The sequence below is a fragment of the Sarcophilus harrisii genome, chromosome 3 (assembly GCF_902635505.1).
Source record: "Sarcophilus harrisii chromosome 3, mSarHar1.11, whole genome shotgun sequence".
Lineage (NCBI taxonomy): Eukaryota > Metazoa > Chordata > Mammalia > Dasyuromorphia > Dasyuridae > Sarcophilus > Sarcophilus harrisii.
The window spans coordinates 498,220,613-498,237,569 of record NC_045428.1 but is presented as its reverse complement, the minus strand read 5'-3'; the positions used below and the strand labels follow the sequence as shown (position 1 = coordinate 498,237,569).

The 16,957-nt window shown below is 36.4% G+C and overlaps 1 protein-coding gene across 4 annotated transcripts in view; it reads left to right on the top strand.

Annotated features, from left to right (window-relative positions):
* UVRAG (UV radiation resistance associated) overlaps positions 1-16,957 on the top strand; it is a 397,709-nt gene that overhangs the window by 337,451 nt on the left and 43,301 nt on the right. For all 4 annotated transcript variants that reach the window (XM_031961363.1, XM_031961361.1, XM_031961364.1 and 1 more), the window contains one exon: positions 518-609. In XM_031961363.1, coding sequence (XP_031817223.1) covers positions 518-609 — 92 coding nt within the window. The remainder of the gene's footprint in view (positions 1-517; positions 610-16,957) is intronic.

The window sequence follows — 16,957 nt, the reverse complement described above, 5'->3', positions numbered from 1 at the left end:
AAGGAGTAGATAAAATCAAAGGACCTAGCCAAGTGTTTAGCTGTATGAACTCTTCCCTAGGGCCTACTGTAATAGGCTTCATACTGCCAGCCATTTTGAAGGAATAGGAGCACAAGGGTGAGTGACTAGTCCTTCTTGATTGTTATGATAGGAATTAGTGGAGTTCTAGGGGACTGGTTGATTATTAAAGATTGAAGTTCCTTTAGTCTTCATCTAGGTCAGGGGTCCTCAAACTTTTTAAATAGGGAGCCAGTTCACTGTCCCTCAGCCTATTGGAAGGCCGGACTATAGTAAAAACAAAAACTTTGTTTTGTGGGCCTTTAAATAAAGAAACTTCACAGCCCTGGGTGAGGAGGATAAACGTCCTCAGCTGCTGCATCTGGCCCGTGGGCCATAGTTTGAGGATCCCTGATTCTAAGTTATCTCTAAATGAGTGAATTCATTAATTAATGATTATTCTCAATGCCTACCCATTTCATGTTTGTGTTTTGTTTTTGTTTTCTTTCTCCTTTTGCAGCTGAGATATCAACATGGACTAGGGACTCCTGATTTAAGACAGACTCTTCCTAACCTGAAAAATTTCATGGAGCATGGGCTGATGGTCAGATGGTAAGTCCCTAGGTTTCAGTTGTAAAATAAGCTGTTATTACATCACGGGCCGTGTTTCTGAGAAGCCTTCCAAGGACTACTATAATTCTCAGTCATGGTGTATAAGAAATTATGGAATCCTAGAATCTCAAAGATGGACATAGCTAAGCAAGTATATTCAAGCAACATCGAGAAAAATTAACCAGCAATAGAAAACTCATTACCTTGTGAGTTAATTCATTCTACTTTTGCACAGTTATAATTGTTAGAAAACTCTTCCAAATATTTTAATTGAAATCTGTATCTACAACATTAACTCATTATTTCTAGTTATGTTCCCCTTGGCTTGCTAAACGGAATTTAACATCTTTTCCATATATCAACTCTCCAAGTGCTTGTTTATCTGTCTTTCTCTTTTTTTAAATTAATATATCACCACAATAACAGGAATTAAATTTTAATCTTATTGGGACCACATTCAAGAGTGCTGTGTCCCATAGCTGATTTGACACTTTTGTTTTACATCTTTGCAGTGAATACTCTCAGTGATTAAATTAAAGATCTATTGGAGTAGCCAAAAAGTAGCTCTATATTAAAAACTCCAACTTGTTGGCTTTTTTTTTTTTTTTTTTTACCATTCTAATTAATAGTTCGTCCAATTGCATTTCCAATTACAAAAACAATTTTTAGCATTCATTTTTCTAAATTTTGAGTTGTTTTCTCCCTCCCTCCTTCTATCCTCTCCCAAAGATGGTAAGCAATTTGGTATAGATTATACATGTACAGTCATATAAAATATATTTCCATATTAATCATGTTGTGAAAGAAACACATATTCCTCTCCCCTCCAAAAACCGAAGTGCAAAATAGTGTGCTTCAGTCTGCATTCAGATTCACATCAGTTGTCCCTGGTGGTGAGGAACATTTTCATTGCTGAGAATAACTAGGTCATTTAGAGTTGATTATCCTTACAATATTGCTAATATATGGTTATTACTTCAACGTCCTATTCTTTGCTATCCCCAAAAAAGCTGTTATAAACATTCTTAAAGATAAATCTGTCCTTTCCTCTCCCTTTTTTTTTTAATCCCTTTGGGATAAAAACCTAGTAGTGATATTGCTAGATCAAAGGGTATGCACAGTTTTGTAACACTATGGGCACAGTACAAATTGCTCTCCAAAATGATTGGTTCACATTTTCACCAACAGTATATAAGTGTCTCAGTTTCCCCACATCCTATCCAGTATTTTCCTTTACTGTCATATCAGCCAGTATGAAGTGGTACCTCAGAGTTGTTTTGATTTACATTTCTCTAATCAGTGGGTAAGTTAGGACTTTTTTTCATGTGACTATAAGTAGTTTTAATTTCTTTGTCAGCTGCCTGTTCATATTATTTGACCATTTGTTAACATTTTGATTCCGTTTTCTACTTGTTTGAGTAATGAGGCCTTTATCAGAGACACTTGCTATAAAAATTATTTCCCATCTTTTTGTTTTCCTTCTAATTTTAGTTGTATTCTGTTTATGCAAACCCTTTTTAATTTAATATACTTAAAATTCAGTTTTACATCTTGAAATACTCTCTATCCCTTGTTGAGTCAAAAATTCTTCCCTTCTTCATACATCTTACAGGTAAATTATTCCATGCTCCCTTAATTTGTTTATAGTATCATCTTTTATGTTAAAATTGTGTACTCTTTAATGACTTTATCATGTTATAGGGCATAAGATGTTGATTTGTACTTAATTTGTGCCACATTATTTTTCAGTTTTTGTCAAATAATGAGCTTATGTCACAAAAGCTTAATTCTTTGGGTCTATGAAACACTAGATTACTATGATCATTTACTACTGTGTGTTGTATACATAATCTATTTTATTGATCCACCTCTCTATTTCTTAGCCAGTGCCAGACTGTTTTAATGATTATAACTTTATAATACAATTTGAAATCTGAGTATGACTAGGCCACCTTCCTTTGCTTTTTTGTTGTTGTTCATTCATTTTCTTGATATTCTTGACCTTTTGTTCTTGCAGGTGAATTTTTTTCTAGTTCTATAGCTTTTTTTGATTGATTGGTATGACACTGATTAAGTAAATTGGTTTAGAGTAGGATTAACTGTTGGGATAATCATATGATTTTTATTGGTTTTGTTATTGACATTATCAATTAAACTGATAGTTTTCCCATTACTGAACCAGCCCTTCATTCCTGGTATAAATTCCCTCTGCACAGTTTTGATTCTATGAACTTAAAAATCTAAGGATACAAAAGAATAAAGCCTGGTTCCCCTCTTCAAGGAATTTATAATCTCTTTGGAGAAAATGGGTGCAAATACATAAAAAATTATTTAGCAGTATAAGAATTGAATAATAATAATAGTCTTAAAAGACTTAAAGGCAGAACATAACTTTTTCTGTAGACCACAAGAATTCACGGAATAGAAGCATGAGTACTTAATAAAACACTGAACTTTAAGCCAATAGACCTGAGTTTGAATTCCTTAACTTACAAGCCAAATGGTGATAGATGGATTTCTTTAACTTTCTGAACTACACTCAATTACTATAAAATTAGTATAATAGTAATTACTTATTAGGTTGTTGTAAATAAAGAGACTTACAATAATAACTAGCATTTATATAACACTTTAAGGTTTACAAAGCACTTTACAAACATTATCTCAATTAATCATCACAACAAGCCTAGGAAGATAGGTGCTATTATTATACTTATTTTACTCATGAGGAAGCTGAGGCTGAAAAAAATAAGTGACTTGCCCAGGCTTTCCTGATTGTAAAGCAAAATAGAACATGTTATTATTAATAATATGGTATATAGTGCATAATACACTAGACATGGAGTAGGCAAGTTCTTAATTAAAATCTTGCCTCACACATTTGCTAGATGCATGAGCCTAGGCAAGTCAGTTAACCTTTTTCAGCCTCAGTTTCCTCATCTATAAAATAGAGACAATAATAGCACCTATCTTGTAAGAGTCAAATGATTTAATATGTATTAATATTTCACAAACATTAGATCACTATAAATGCAAATGATTTTTTTAAAGGAATGGAATGAATGAGGTACTTGTACAATTTTAGTTAGGTGGAGAACCCCTAACCAAGGATACAGATAATTATACAAGAATTTTGATAACATAAATTTAAAATAAAATTGCACACATACACATATATGTATACACACACACACATACACACAAACTGTCAACTGGAGGAAAGTCTTTGGCAAGGATCTGATTATCTAGGACATATAAGGAATTAACAAATATATAAGCGCAAGAGCCATTCTTCAAGAGAAAAGTAGGCAAAAGAAGAATTGTAGATTTTAACAACTGTATATAAGATTGCTTCCAAACATTGCTAATATAAAAAAAAGTCCATCAAAAAAATCTCCAAAGTTGCATTTCCAATCCAAAATATTGGCAAATATGAAAAATGATGTCAGAGTACAGGTAAGAAAGATAGGAAATACATTAGTAATAGAACTGAATTGTTCCATCCATTCCAAGAATCAGTTTATACTTATAGTTTAGGAAAAGGAGGGAAAAAAAGATGACTAAAACCTCTATATTCATTTGTTTCACTGCCACGAGTATCAGACAGAAAGAAAAGAACCATAGATACCAAAATATTCACAGAGGCATGTTTTTTGTCATAGCAAATAATTTAAAATAAAGTTGATTTCCATCACTGGGGAATGATTAAACAAATCATAATACACTCATGTAACATAATTAATTATTTCTGAACCATAAGAAAGAATTCAAAGAATTCTGTATAATATGAAGAATGCAGCAAAACATGGCACAAATCTATAAACCAATACAAACAGAAATGATTAAAACAATGTATATAGAAAAAACAACAGAAATGAAAGTGAGCTCTGTGTGATTATAATGAGCAAGCTTAGCCCTGGAAGATATCTCCTTGAACTGAAGAAAGGAGAGACTGTGGAGGGTGGCCTTTTGAACAAGTTGTCAGACATATCTGTTTGGTTACCAGAAAAGCCTTGATGACCAAAGGTGAAAGATATTCAGAAATGAATATTATTTAAAAACAAAAGATAATATTTTTTAAAGTTTCTGCAAGATATGAAGAGGGAAGAGGAGGAGAATCCTCCAAGTGGAAGGAGGAGTATAAGCCAAGACACAGCAGTAAAAGACAAGGATCATAAAAATATGATGACAGGATTGGGTTTGTCCTGGAAAACAGAAGAAAAAGGTATAAACAGAGGAGTAGAGACGTGAACTGACTTTTTAGGATGGATACAAAGTGAACGTGTAACCTCTTGTGATTCTGGAACTAGGTTCCTATCCAAGGCTTATTGGGTTGTCAATTAAATTTTGGTTTAATTTTCAGAAATACTGTTCTAGCACAAGGCCTGCCACATGCTTACAAAGTTGCTTACAAACATTGAATGAATATTTACTGACTGACTTAATTTTAGTCCCTAGTCCACCATTCCTTTGCTAAGCAATGTTTTTCTCTTCAGCCTTTCCCATCATTAAAACTGGTGAAAGATAAGTAACGTTGTTCTAGAATTCTCACCCAGGAGAGCTAGTAAAACATTTATCAGAGAATCCCTAGTACAGTTTGCCATGGGAAGCATGCGTAAAAGTCCTGAATCAAGCCACTGAAGCAATAACATAGGGAAGTTATAACTTCCAGTTTAGCAGAAGCAAGCAAGTCTGGCATCCTCAAAGCAGAGAAGTTCCAGGAGCAACAGAGGATCAGGGAGTACTTTGAGCCTGGGAATCTCAGGAGCAAAGGGTTAAAAAAACTCACTTTCCTCAGAGGGGATTTTATTTCTTTGTAAAACAAAACACTTTCATTTCCTGTGTGGTTGTCACTATTCATAAATTGACCCCCAAAAGGCAAACTGCTATATGTTTTTTGAATATGAAGTAGGCCAAGTGTGTTGCCTGTCTATATAGTCTCTGAGTTCCTCCCTTCAGTACACGTCAGAATTATATCATGGTATTGATTTATTTAAAAGAAATGAAAATGATAATAATAAGTCCCTTTAGTAATTTATTCTAGCACTTTAAAGTTTCCAAAAGGTTTTCCTCACAGCCTTTTAAGCCAAATAATACAAGGATTATGATTGGACTGTTGTGGTAGCCTTCTAATTAATCTCCCTATTTCCATTCTTTCTCCTATTCATTCCATCTTTCACATGGCTGCCAAAATAATCTTACTGAAGCACAGGTCTGACCATGTCAAGCTCTCCTTTCAAGAAGCTTTAATGGCTTCCTGTTGCCTCCAAGCTTGTTGCAGTCTGGTTCCAACCCACTTTTCCAAGATCATTATATATTACCTCCCCTCACAAAGTCCCCCCTCCAGCTAGTGTCCTTTTGCTATTCTTAGGACTTGACATTTCATTTCCCTTGTTCATGTGCAGGCTGGCTACATTCCTGGAATTCACATCTTCCTTATCTGTTCCCCTTAGAATCCGGCGCATCCTTCAAGTTTCATTTTAGATTGCACCTAAATGAGGAGCTTGAACTAAATTACCTTTTAGGTCTCTTCCAGCTCTGAATTCTGTGATCAGATCAGGTGCCCTTCCTCTTCTTAAGTTATTTATCTTATCTATATAAAATTATAAATTTATTTATATAAATATTATATATTACTAATAAAATGTAAGTTCCTTGAGGAATTTTTTTTTCACATAGTAGGCACCTAATAAATTCTCCGAATTTTTGTTTGTGTTGTTTTTATCTTTGCTAATGGCAAGCTCACCAGATTGACAAGGGAAAAGAGGTGTAATAAAAAAAAAAAAAATTAATGAGGTATAAAAGCAAACTATATCTGTAAAATTAAAAGTTCTTCCATATAGAAAATCTAATCTAACCAGCCTGACTGAGCTAGATGAGCACTTGTCAGGGTATGTAGTAGAAGCAGTTCTTGATCAGTTATATGTTAAGTCACTTCTGGTCCTGAGATTCTATGAAGGAGAAATCATTTCAGGAATGTGAATGCTGACTTTGATATCTAAAGGGAGCTCTCATGTTTCATGGAACAGGTAGCATTAGAATTGCTCCTCAAAGGCAGAAAAGGATTTCAGTAGGCAGTTGAAGGGAGAGTGGGCTGTGGAACAGAATAGATATTTTCTGCTCCATATCTATTCCAGTGTTAAACAATGATGTAAGCAAAGGCATGAACTATATAATGATCAGCCTGCAACTGGAGGATAGTGAGCCTTCAGGAGTGTGCCTTCAGCACAATAAGACCAGAGTGATGTTGGTGTTTTTCCATTCTAAAAGGAATCTTTACTTCTAAGCCCTAAAAAAACAATCCCAGGTGTAACAATTCAGAGTTACAACCTTGAAAATTAGTTGGGTTTTTTAATTTTGTTATTATTAGTTGTTATTTGGTGGGTTTTTTTTTTCCTTTTAAGTATTTCAGGGCCATTCTCTTAAATAGTCTGGTACAAAGCCATCTACATGCCACTTAAATATCTCATTTTCCTTTGTATTCGCTACTTAATATAAAACTGCTGAATTCTCAAACCAACAAACACATATACAGCTAGTGCTAAAGCTGAATTATGGTCCGCGGAAAATATGCATGTGAGCTATTGTATGACAGATCCCAGCAAAAGTACATTTGAACTGAACTTGATATTATTTTCTGTGATGGCTATAACCAGGCTAGAGGAAGAAACTAAGCAACTGATTCCTTGACTGGTCCCCAGTTTGGGAGTCTTACTATGTTTGTTACATGATTTCTACCTGTCTCCCAAACACATCCTCAATTTTTGCCCTACCCTTTTCTAACTAGGATATTCTCCACACTCTCTTCCACCTATTCCACACTTACTCATACTGCATTGTTAAAACCCAAGGAGTGTTTTATCTGTCCCTTCAAGAGGCAATATAGTGAGCCTCAGTTTTTTCATCTGTGAGTGCCAGTACTTTGATTACCTATTTGACAAAGGTTATTGTGAGAAAAGCTCTTTGTAAATTAAGCATATGAATGTGAATTGTTATTATTGATGACTGCTTTGCTCATTTTGTGACTTAGCACCATGTGTTAGGAAAGTATTTTAATGAAAAGATCACTGGAGTTATTTCAGTCCTGACTCTGCCAACTTACACTGTAAAGCTTTCAGCAAATCACTTTCCTTCTTCAGTTTTCTTGTCTGTCCAATAAGAAAGGATTACAAAAGGATTAACTAGGTTTCTTAAAACTGTAATTCTTTGAACTTGGAATGAGTACCTTCTGTGCCCAGCACAGAGCTATGGTTAGTTGGTCTGTGAATTATTAGATGGCTTTGGACCAGACTATTTAAGAGAATGTCCCTGCAATACTTAAAGGGGAAAAACAACAACAACAAAAACCCTACAAACCAAAAAAACCCCAGTAACAACTAATTTTCTTTTCTTTTTTTTTTTTCCTTTTTCTGAGGCAACTTGGGGTTAAGTGACTTGCCCAGGGTCACACAGCTAGGAAGTGTTAAGTGTCTGAATCAAATTTAAACTCAGGTCTTCCCAACTTAAGGGCTTGTGCTCTATCTACTGCACCACCTAGCTGCCCCAACAATTAATTTTCAAAGTTGTAATACTTGGGGTTGGTTTTTTTAGGGCTCAGAAACAGAGATTCCCTTGAAGGTAAGCTACTCCAATGCTCTTGTTTTACAGATGATGAAACAGACCTTAAATTAGTTGTGACTTGCCCAAAATAATATAGAAAGTTAGTGGCAGAAAAGATTTGAATTATTTTTCCCTTCTTCCCATTAGCCTTCTTTTAGAATTGTCTCAGTGCTAAAAACAAAGCAGAATTCCCTACACACTCTATGTGCTCATTAATATTAGAATTATTTTTTTTTTAAATTCTACTTTCTTCCCACTTTGTCATATGGCTTAAGGTATCGTTCATTTTTTTGACAAATAATTACTAAATATCTGCTTGTTCTCTGCCTCTGTATCAGGCTATGTCTCTTTGCTCAGTGAGTTTACAGGAATAATAGTAGCTTCCATTTCTGCACCTGTAAAGAGCCTTCAAAGCATGTTGCTGAAAATAACTTTCATTTGGAGCAAATATTATCATCCCTGCCTTGCATATGATGAAACTGAGGTGCAGGGAGGTAAAATGACTTCATAGACATAATTGAAAAACACTTAAGAGGTCATCTAGTCTAAGCATCTTATTTTTACAGATGAGGAAACCTAGGCCCAGTGAAATCAAGTAATTTACCCAAGATTACACAGATAGAAACTGATTCCAGGTTTTCCCATTCTAAGTCTAGTGCTTCTTCCATTATATCACATTACCTATAATTAGGGAGGCAGAACATAGAAACTGTATTGGGGGGAATTGACCTTTGAGTTTAGTAACAAAGTTACAATGATTTTTCCTCACTTCATGTTGCAAATCTGAAAGCCTAAAACTAGATGTAAACTTATCTTCACTTGGTTGACTGCTGTTGCCATGGTAGGTTGACTGTGGTTTTATTCTTTATATGGCCTAAAACAGGGATCTTCAAGCTTTTTAAATGGGGAGCCAGTTCACTGTCCTGTTGGAGGGCCGGACTATAGTAAAAACAAAAACTTTGTTTTGTGGGCCTTTAAATAAAGAAACTTCATAGTCCTGGGTGAGGGGGATGAATATCCTCAGCTGCTGCATCTGGCCTGCGGGCCGTAGTTTGAGGACCCCTGGCCTAAGACCTAGGTGTAGGTATATATGCTTGTATTTCCTAAGAGACAGAAAGGTTTTATGATCCTTGGAGAAAGAAAGCACTATCAGAAATATATTTAATCTTTTTGTTGTGGCCTGCTGATTTCCTTAATTTCCCTTAGTGACATCACCTACAGAGAAGCTTTTGGACCCATGGCATAAGGGTAGCACCACAGGTTGAGTAGCAATATCTTCTAAAACTGTCCCTGTTACCCAGGTATTTTTCCTTGCCTCCCTGTCCTTTGGAATATACTTTGAATACTTCAGGGATTACTCCATTAATTCCATAATTCCATTAATGTGTGCACTCACTTCACTGACACTTGACCACAACAGCCCTTACACAATATAATGCACAATCTTCTGAAGTTGCTTTGTCTGGGGAGGAATGAGGCTCAAAGAGCCTGCCTGGTGGTAACAAGTCTTCCTGGGCTTGGTTGAGTTGGTTCTTTGACCACTGAAGAAAGACCCTTACTGTGTCTGCATTCACAACATTTCTCGTTAGATAGAAACTATCAGACCTTAGGCATTATTCCATAGCCATGAGGGTTCACGTGCCTGTCTCTAGAGACTTTGGATAGAGACTTCAGATTAGATTCCCTTTAATCAGTTGAATGAACTTTAGAGGTCACTTAGTGCCTTTATCAGTTGGAAGAAATCTTAAAGTTATTTAGTGTAATCCCTGGACCAGTGCATGAAATTCATTCTTCTTGTTCAATTGTGTCTGTTGTATTTGACTCTTTGTGAACCCATTTGGGGTTTTCTTGGCAAAGATTCTGGAGAGGTTCACCATTTCCTCCTCTAGCTCATTTTTCAACTGAGGAAACTAAAACAAACAGTAGTGACTTGTCCAAATTCACAGAGCTAATAAGTATCTGAGGCAAGATTTGAACTTAGGAAAATGAGTCTTCAACAATTAATATTCCATTCTCCTCAAGCATCTCCAGTGCAAAGAGCTCACTATCATTCAGTCTTTTGAATTAGTGTACCAGTTTTTTTAAGCACTTTTTTAAACCTAGAAAAAATATTTACAATGTATATTGGGCACACTACTTATTTTAAAATCAATATTAGTGGTGAAGAATACAACCATTATCACTCATATGGACTATTCAGACAAACTAGATCCATACCTTGCAAAATAGTAGTACATGTGGTTCCAGTAGCAGATGTAGGCCTTTCAAAAATGTCATTCTTAAAATAACTACAATATTAAACAATGGCAAAAAAAAAAAAAAAAAAAAAAAATGTCACCTCACATTTTCTGACTGACTTTGAGGCTAAAAAGAGGTTAGTATCAAACACTTCAGCTGATACTTGTGGGTGAAACTGAGGCCAGTCTTCAGAGGCATACATTACTCTCACCTCAGCTTTTCAGCAAGCTTAACATATCAAACTCAGAGGCTTTGAACAGAATATGAATGCACTCCAGGACTTTGGCAATGGGGGAGTTCTGATTTTGTTAGCTTTCAGGAAAGTCCATCCTTTGGACTCCACCCTAGACAAAATGGTCAAATAGTTTAGATCACATAAGGATAGGTAATATCAAGCCAACCCATTTGCCTCTGAAAGTGAAAGTGACCAGTACTAAAGTCTCTTTAATGTTTGACTTCTTATACACTTTTAATTTGGCTCTCTCCTCTTCCACCATCATACACATGTGGTATTAACAACCAAACTGTCAGATGACCACAAAGGAACTATCAAAGATCTGTGGCCTGATTAAAATTGTATTTTTAACAAGAGATCAAATGAAATTGTCTTTGAAACCTCCAAGGGAAACTTTAAGGTAGCTACAACTGATAGGTCTGCCTCGTAGAAATATTCTTTTGGACCAGCTTCCCTCTTGTGAACAAAATGGACTAATCAGCAATAAAAGGAATTAGGTGGTTTGGTTAGAGTTATTGGAGCCAAGAAACTAACCATAGATGAGACTCCAGAAAGGAATATGCTGGGCATTTGGGCATCTCTTCCATTTTATTAAGATCTCCAGGGGACCAAGATTCTTCCATAATTCATTCCTGCGTTTAACCACCCTCACTGCAGGAAATTCTTCCTTATATTTAACTTACAGGCCTCCTTCTGTGGTTAACACCCATTTCCTCTTTTTTCTCTCTTTAGGCAAGATGGAAAACAGCTGGTCAACATCCTTTTTATGCTCACCTTTCATAGATATAAAAGTTTTTTTGGTTCTCTTTTCCACTTTGAACAATTCCAATTCTTCGTACAAATTTAGATGTATTCCCTTTCTACCACTTTATACTAATAACTCATTAGAAAAAAATTGAATATTTTAAGTACATCATTGGGTTGTTTTTTGTTTTTCTTTAATATATTCTTCTTAAAAAGAGCCAGTTCTAATAATAGCTAACAAACTACTTACCCTAAACATCACTTCCCTTCCAGAATGACCTAGAGCTAAAAAGAGATCCCAGATCTCTCAAACCCCTTCATTTTACCTATGAGGAAACTATAGCCCAGAAATCTGAAGTGACTGTATAAAGTCATATAGATATTGGGGGACAGAGCTGGAATTTGAACAGCCAAGTCTTGTAGTTTTGAAATTCAAGTCTCTTCTTTTTAATCCCTGCATCTACGTCTTCAGCATCCCTAAACATTTGTCATTTAGTCTCAGATAGTTTCAATGATAGGGAATAATTAAAATATGTTCATTCAGTAGATATTCAGCAAGCATTTCTTAAGTGCCTGCTGTGTGCAGAACACTGTGTAGACCCCATAGAGAACATAACCACAATCTCAAATTTATATGGTGCTTAAGGAGAATCCTTTCCTAGCAACCCTCTAAAGTTCCTAGTGTATTCTTAACCCCATTTTATGGATTACAGGATTTAAAAATAGAAGAAAACTTGAGGGATCATCTAGACTACCTCATCCACTTTATAGATTAGAAAATAGTCTCAGGTGAAATGACTTGTTCAAAGAAATGCAGCTAATTAACATTGAATGAATTGAATTAATATTGAAACCAAGACCTATACCCAACTCCTCTTGACTGGATATCTAATGTTCTTTCCACTTCATAGGAAAACAAGACAATATCTCTTCTTCCTTCCCTCTGCCTGCCCCTAGAATGAAATCTCCCAATCTCAAAGAAACAAGACCTACAGCAGAGAAAAGCAAAATACTATAAGGTTGTGTGTGTGTGTGTGTGTGTGTGAGAGAGAGAGAGAGAGAGAGAGAGAGAGAGAGAGAGAGAGAGAGAGAGAGAGAGAGAGAGAGAGAGAGAGAGAGAGATTAGATCTAAATAACCCGAAGAAGATAAATAGTACTATAGAAGGCCAAAGGAAGATGTTATTTGGGGGCTTCAGTGGCAAGGTTCAAAGATTCACACTGGAAAAAGGCAATGTAATATACAAAGGACAAAGACCACAGGAATGTTTGAGAAAATTATCCTTATTTATGTAAGACAGTCTTGATTCCCAGGTATCCCTTCCTTCCTATCTGCCTCTCTCATAAGAAGTCGTAAACTGTATGAAAGCAGGTACTATGTCCTTGTTTAATCTGCCAAACACAAGGCCTTGTGCACTTAATAAATGTTTGTTCATTTAAATTGAATGTCTCAGACTAAATCTAATAGTCTTGATTTACCTAGACTCAGTGATCTTAGTTATTTACAGAAGCCACCCAAAATGTTCTTAGGGACTATTTGTGTCTGACCTGTGGCAGAGCATTTCAAGCTTGTATTGGTCTGATCTTCCACAGTCACACTGTAACTTGACTGACAGAGTGATGTCCTTTGAAAACAAAGGACAACAACTGGTTTTAGTCAATCATTTAAGACATTAATCACTTAATCTCGACTTTAGTATCTGACAGGCTTTTAGCATAGGCAGGGATGAAGGACTCCATAGGCACTAAGAAGTAGAAGTAAATTTGGTGAGTTTTAATATATCTGATTCTTCCTATGTCTATATTATACCTATGCAGCAGACATCTCAGTGCATCCAAAGACTTTCAGACATTGCCATTGTCTTTGTAGCTACAATCATTGCAGGTCTTTCCTGCTGCCTTGCAGCCTATTTCATGTGTTTTATCTTCCTCAATTAGAGTGGGAGCTCCCTAAGAATATATAAAAAGTATATACATGTATCCTTAGTGATTAGCAGGGTACTTGACACAGAGCACTTAATGAATGTTTTTGTCTTTTATTCTCTTCAAGAATGAGGGATGTAATTGTCCCACTATGCTCTGTTCTGGTTTGACCCCACCTGAATTATCAGTTCCATCTAGAATTATAGTAGCAACATTTAAAAAAAAAAAAAAAAAAAAAAGCTGAAGTAGATCCAGAGGAAAATGACCACAGTAGAGAAGTGATTAGAACTTTAGTCATATAGGGTAGCTGGTGGAACTGGATGACTAGTGTAAAGAGAGAAGATCTCCATTTTTAAATATAGGAAGTATTCACCTTGAAAAGGAGAAGTCTACAGTCAGTCCAGCACTCTGCATCATTGCCTTTGAATTGCCTTTGTTACTTTCACATCTTCTCTCTCTCTTATCCTTAAAATCACAGTCTATTAAATGTCAGTGTTTGTGGCAAGGCTGCATCCATGAAGTTTTATTGAATTTTAGTAAATGGAAGACAATGTTGGTTATGACAAGATCATGATATGCACAAGTGTTCCATAGTGACCTCTTGCTGTTTCCAACTCCATTCCTCACTCCCTGTCATATCTGGTAGTCGGAGTCCACTCTAGTGTTTACATCACCCAGAACTACAAGCTTGCCCTCTTTTGCCCCCTTTTTCGTTATCAATGATAACGGTCCCCAGACCTTCATAACATCAGGGTATGTCATGGTGGAAGCCTAGGTACTGACAATGGTGATGCAGTGTTTTCCTGCAATTTTCAGTCACATTGCCATGAGCCTACCATTCCCTCCTTTTGGTAGGCATACAATCTGCTTGAATAGATTAGTTTTGATTGCAAAAACTACTCCAGCTTTACAGTATTCCCCATCTTTGCAGCCACTCCAGAAAAAATGTATATCCAGCTCCTACTGCAGTAAGCTTGTTTGCCAACTTTGTTTCACTCAGGGATGCTATTTGGATGTGATACATGTTGAATTCTCTAACAACAAGAGCTGTTCATCTTTTTAGCATGTTGGATTTTGTGTTGTCTAATTGTGCACACATTCCATGTACCAATCATGAATGGAATTAATTTTGCAAAAGTTTTTGTACAGTTTTTAGCATTTCGATTGCAAGGTGGGATCCCTACCTGCTGCAATAATCAGGGCACCTTTTCTAGCTCCTTCCTCATATATTAGGATGTGAGCCGTGCAACTTTTAAAAGGTTATTCAGACATCAGGGAGTTGCCACATCCCACTGCTACTCCCAGTGAAAAAACAACCCCATGACCTGGGCCACCAGTGTTCAGGGTTGTGATTAGAACTCCCGGTGTATCTGCATCTGCTGTTTCATCACTTGTCCATTGCCACAGGACCTTGAGATAGATAGAAATGGCCAAATGGTATGGGTGATGGCTTTTGATTCAGACATAATTTGGATTTAAGTGAGGCAGAGTTGCAAAAAGTTTAGAAACTTATCTCTTTCTTCCAGAATCATCACTGTCAAGTAGCATGGCAGAATCACAACACCTAGTGATGGCTCAGGATGCAGTAGATGATTTTCATGTCTAACCAAGTTCTAAGCACTCCAAGCACTTGCTTTAGCCCCATCATGGCCATTGGAACACTTGGGTCTCATCTACCCATTCTACCAGGGGAACTCTTCACGTGCTTCACCCTCCTAATTTGAGACCCTTCAATTACCTGAAATGGCTTACTGGGGTTCCTGAGCCACACATGACAGATAGATAGATGAGGTGAACACCAAAGTGGAGAGTAGCCCTGAAAAGAGTTCAGCAGTGCTCATCCCAGAGGTGCGCAAATTCCCTGAGGATGCCCTACACCCCAAATTAGGTTGTAAAAAGATATATAAATAAGATAAAGATGAGGACACGTAGCATGATAAATGTGAAAACATGGTACCATGCAGTTTAATAGTGTCCAGAGGCATAGTGGATAGAGTATTGGACTTAAAGTCAGAGTTGGGGTTAGATACTGCTTCCCATATTTACTGACTGTGCATTCATGGGCAAATTACTTAACCTCACTGAATCTCTGCTTCCTCATCTGTAAAATGGGAATAATAATACTCACAATACCTCAATCACAAAGTTGAAAGACTTAAATGAGGTAATGTGTGGGAAATGTTTTGCAAACTTTTAAATACTATATAATATCAAACCCAGAGGATGCTCTTAATGGGTCAGTGCCAACTTCAAAAGGACAATGGAGTGTACCAAGAAGCTATGTCAGAGATTGATATGATGATCGTATTTGCACATGTCCCTCTTTCCCCTTTCCACCTCCAGTCCTGAGAGCCATAATCAAATAAACACTAACATTTCTAGAAAGGAGTATCAGTCAGATGCTGGTGATTGTTTTCTCTATCCCTATGATTTTCTAGGCCATTCACCACTGATCACTACTTCTCTGCTATGTAATGCGTTATCTTCATCTTTAAAATGTAAGTTCCTCAAGGACAGTCTCTTTCTTGCTTTTTCTATTTGTCTCCCCAGTGCTTATAGGACCCAGCAAACACTTACTGCTTTTTCATTCATTCAGCAAGTATTTAAGTGCCCTTGTGTGTCACTGTGTTAGATGCTAAGAATATAAAGACCATAAAATGAAAGCATTCTTGCTTCCAAGGACTTTATTATGTTCTATATGTGGGGAGAACATGCACCCAGGTCAGCAAATAGAGTAATTTCCAGAGGGTAGAAGATTCAGTAAGCTAAATCCTATAGGGCAGCTAGGGAGCACAGTGGGTAGAGCACCAGACCTGGAGTCAGGAAGATCTAAGTTTAAATATGGTCTCAGACACTTACTAGCTATGTGATCCTAGATAAGTCACTTTATCCTATTTGCCTCCATCTCTGCATCTGTATAATGAACTGGGAAAGGAAAATAGCAAACCACTGCAGTGCCAAGAAAACCTCAAATGGGATCACAAAAGAGTCAGACACCATGTTTGAAAAACAACTAAATAACAACAATAAAGAGATTCAGGATAGGCCTCGTGTGGATGGTAGCACTTGAGCACTACCCTGAAGAAAGCCAAAGATTTTGAGAAATAGAGATGAGGAAAATATTGAATATGGTGGATGGAAGGAAGGAAACCCTTGGTTTCTAGTCAGGACTTTATCATTGTCTCTTTACAAAACCTTGGGCAAGATGATTCCCCCTTTCAGGATCTAGACTTTAAGGTATTCCTTGGAGCTTCTCAGATTGGAAAGAACATAAGAAATCATCTAGTCAAATCCCTCATTTTCCAAATGAGAAAATTGAGACCTAAAGAGAAAGAATCATTTGCCCACAACTGGTCTGTCAGAAACTGGGATTTGAGTCCTATTGCTCAGCTATTACTTCTCTGAATTCCCATAATTCTTTGTTTTTTCCATTTATAGCATTCTACTTTGTATCATTTGATATCTTCTATGGTACAATAAGTTCCTTTGAAGTAAGGGGCTTTCACTATGGGCCCAGACTCCACTATTAAATACCTGCTACATGCCAATCATTGTGTTAGACACTAAGAACACAAATTTGCCAAAATCTGATAGATTTTTCTTAATCCTGAT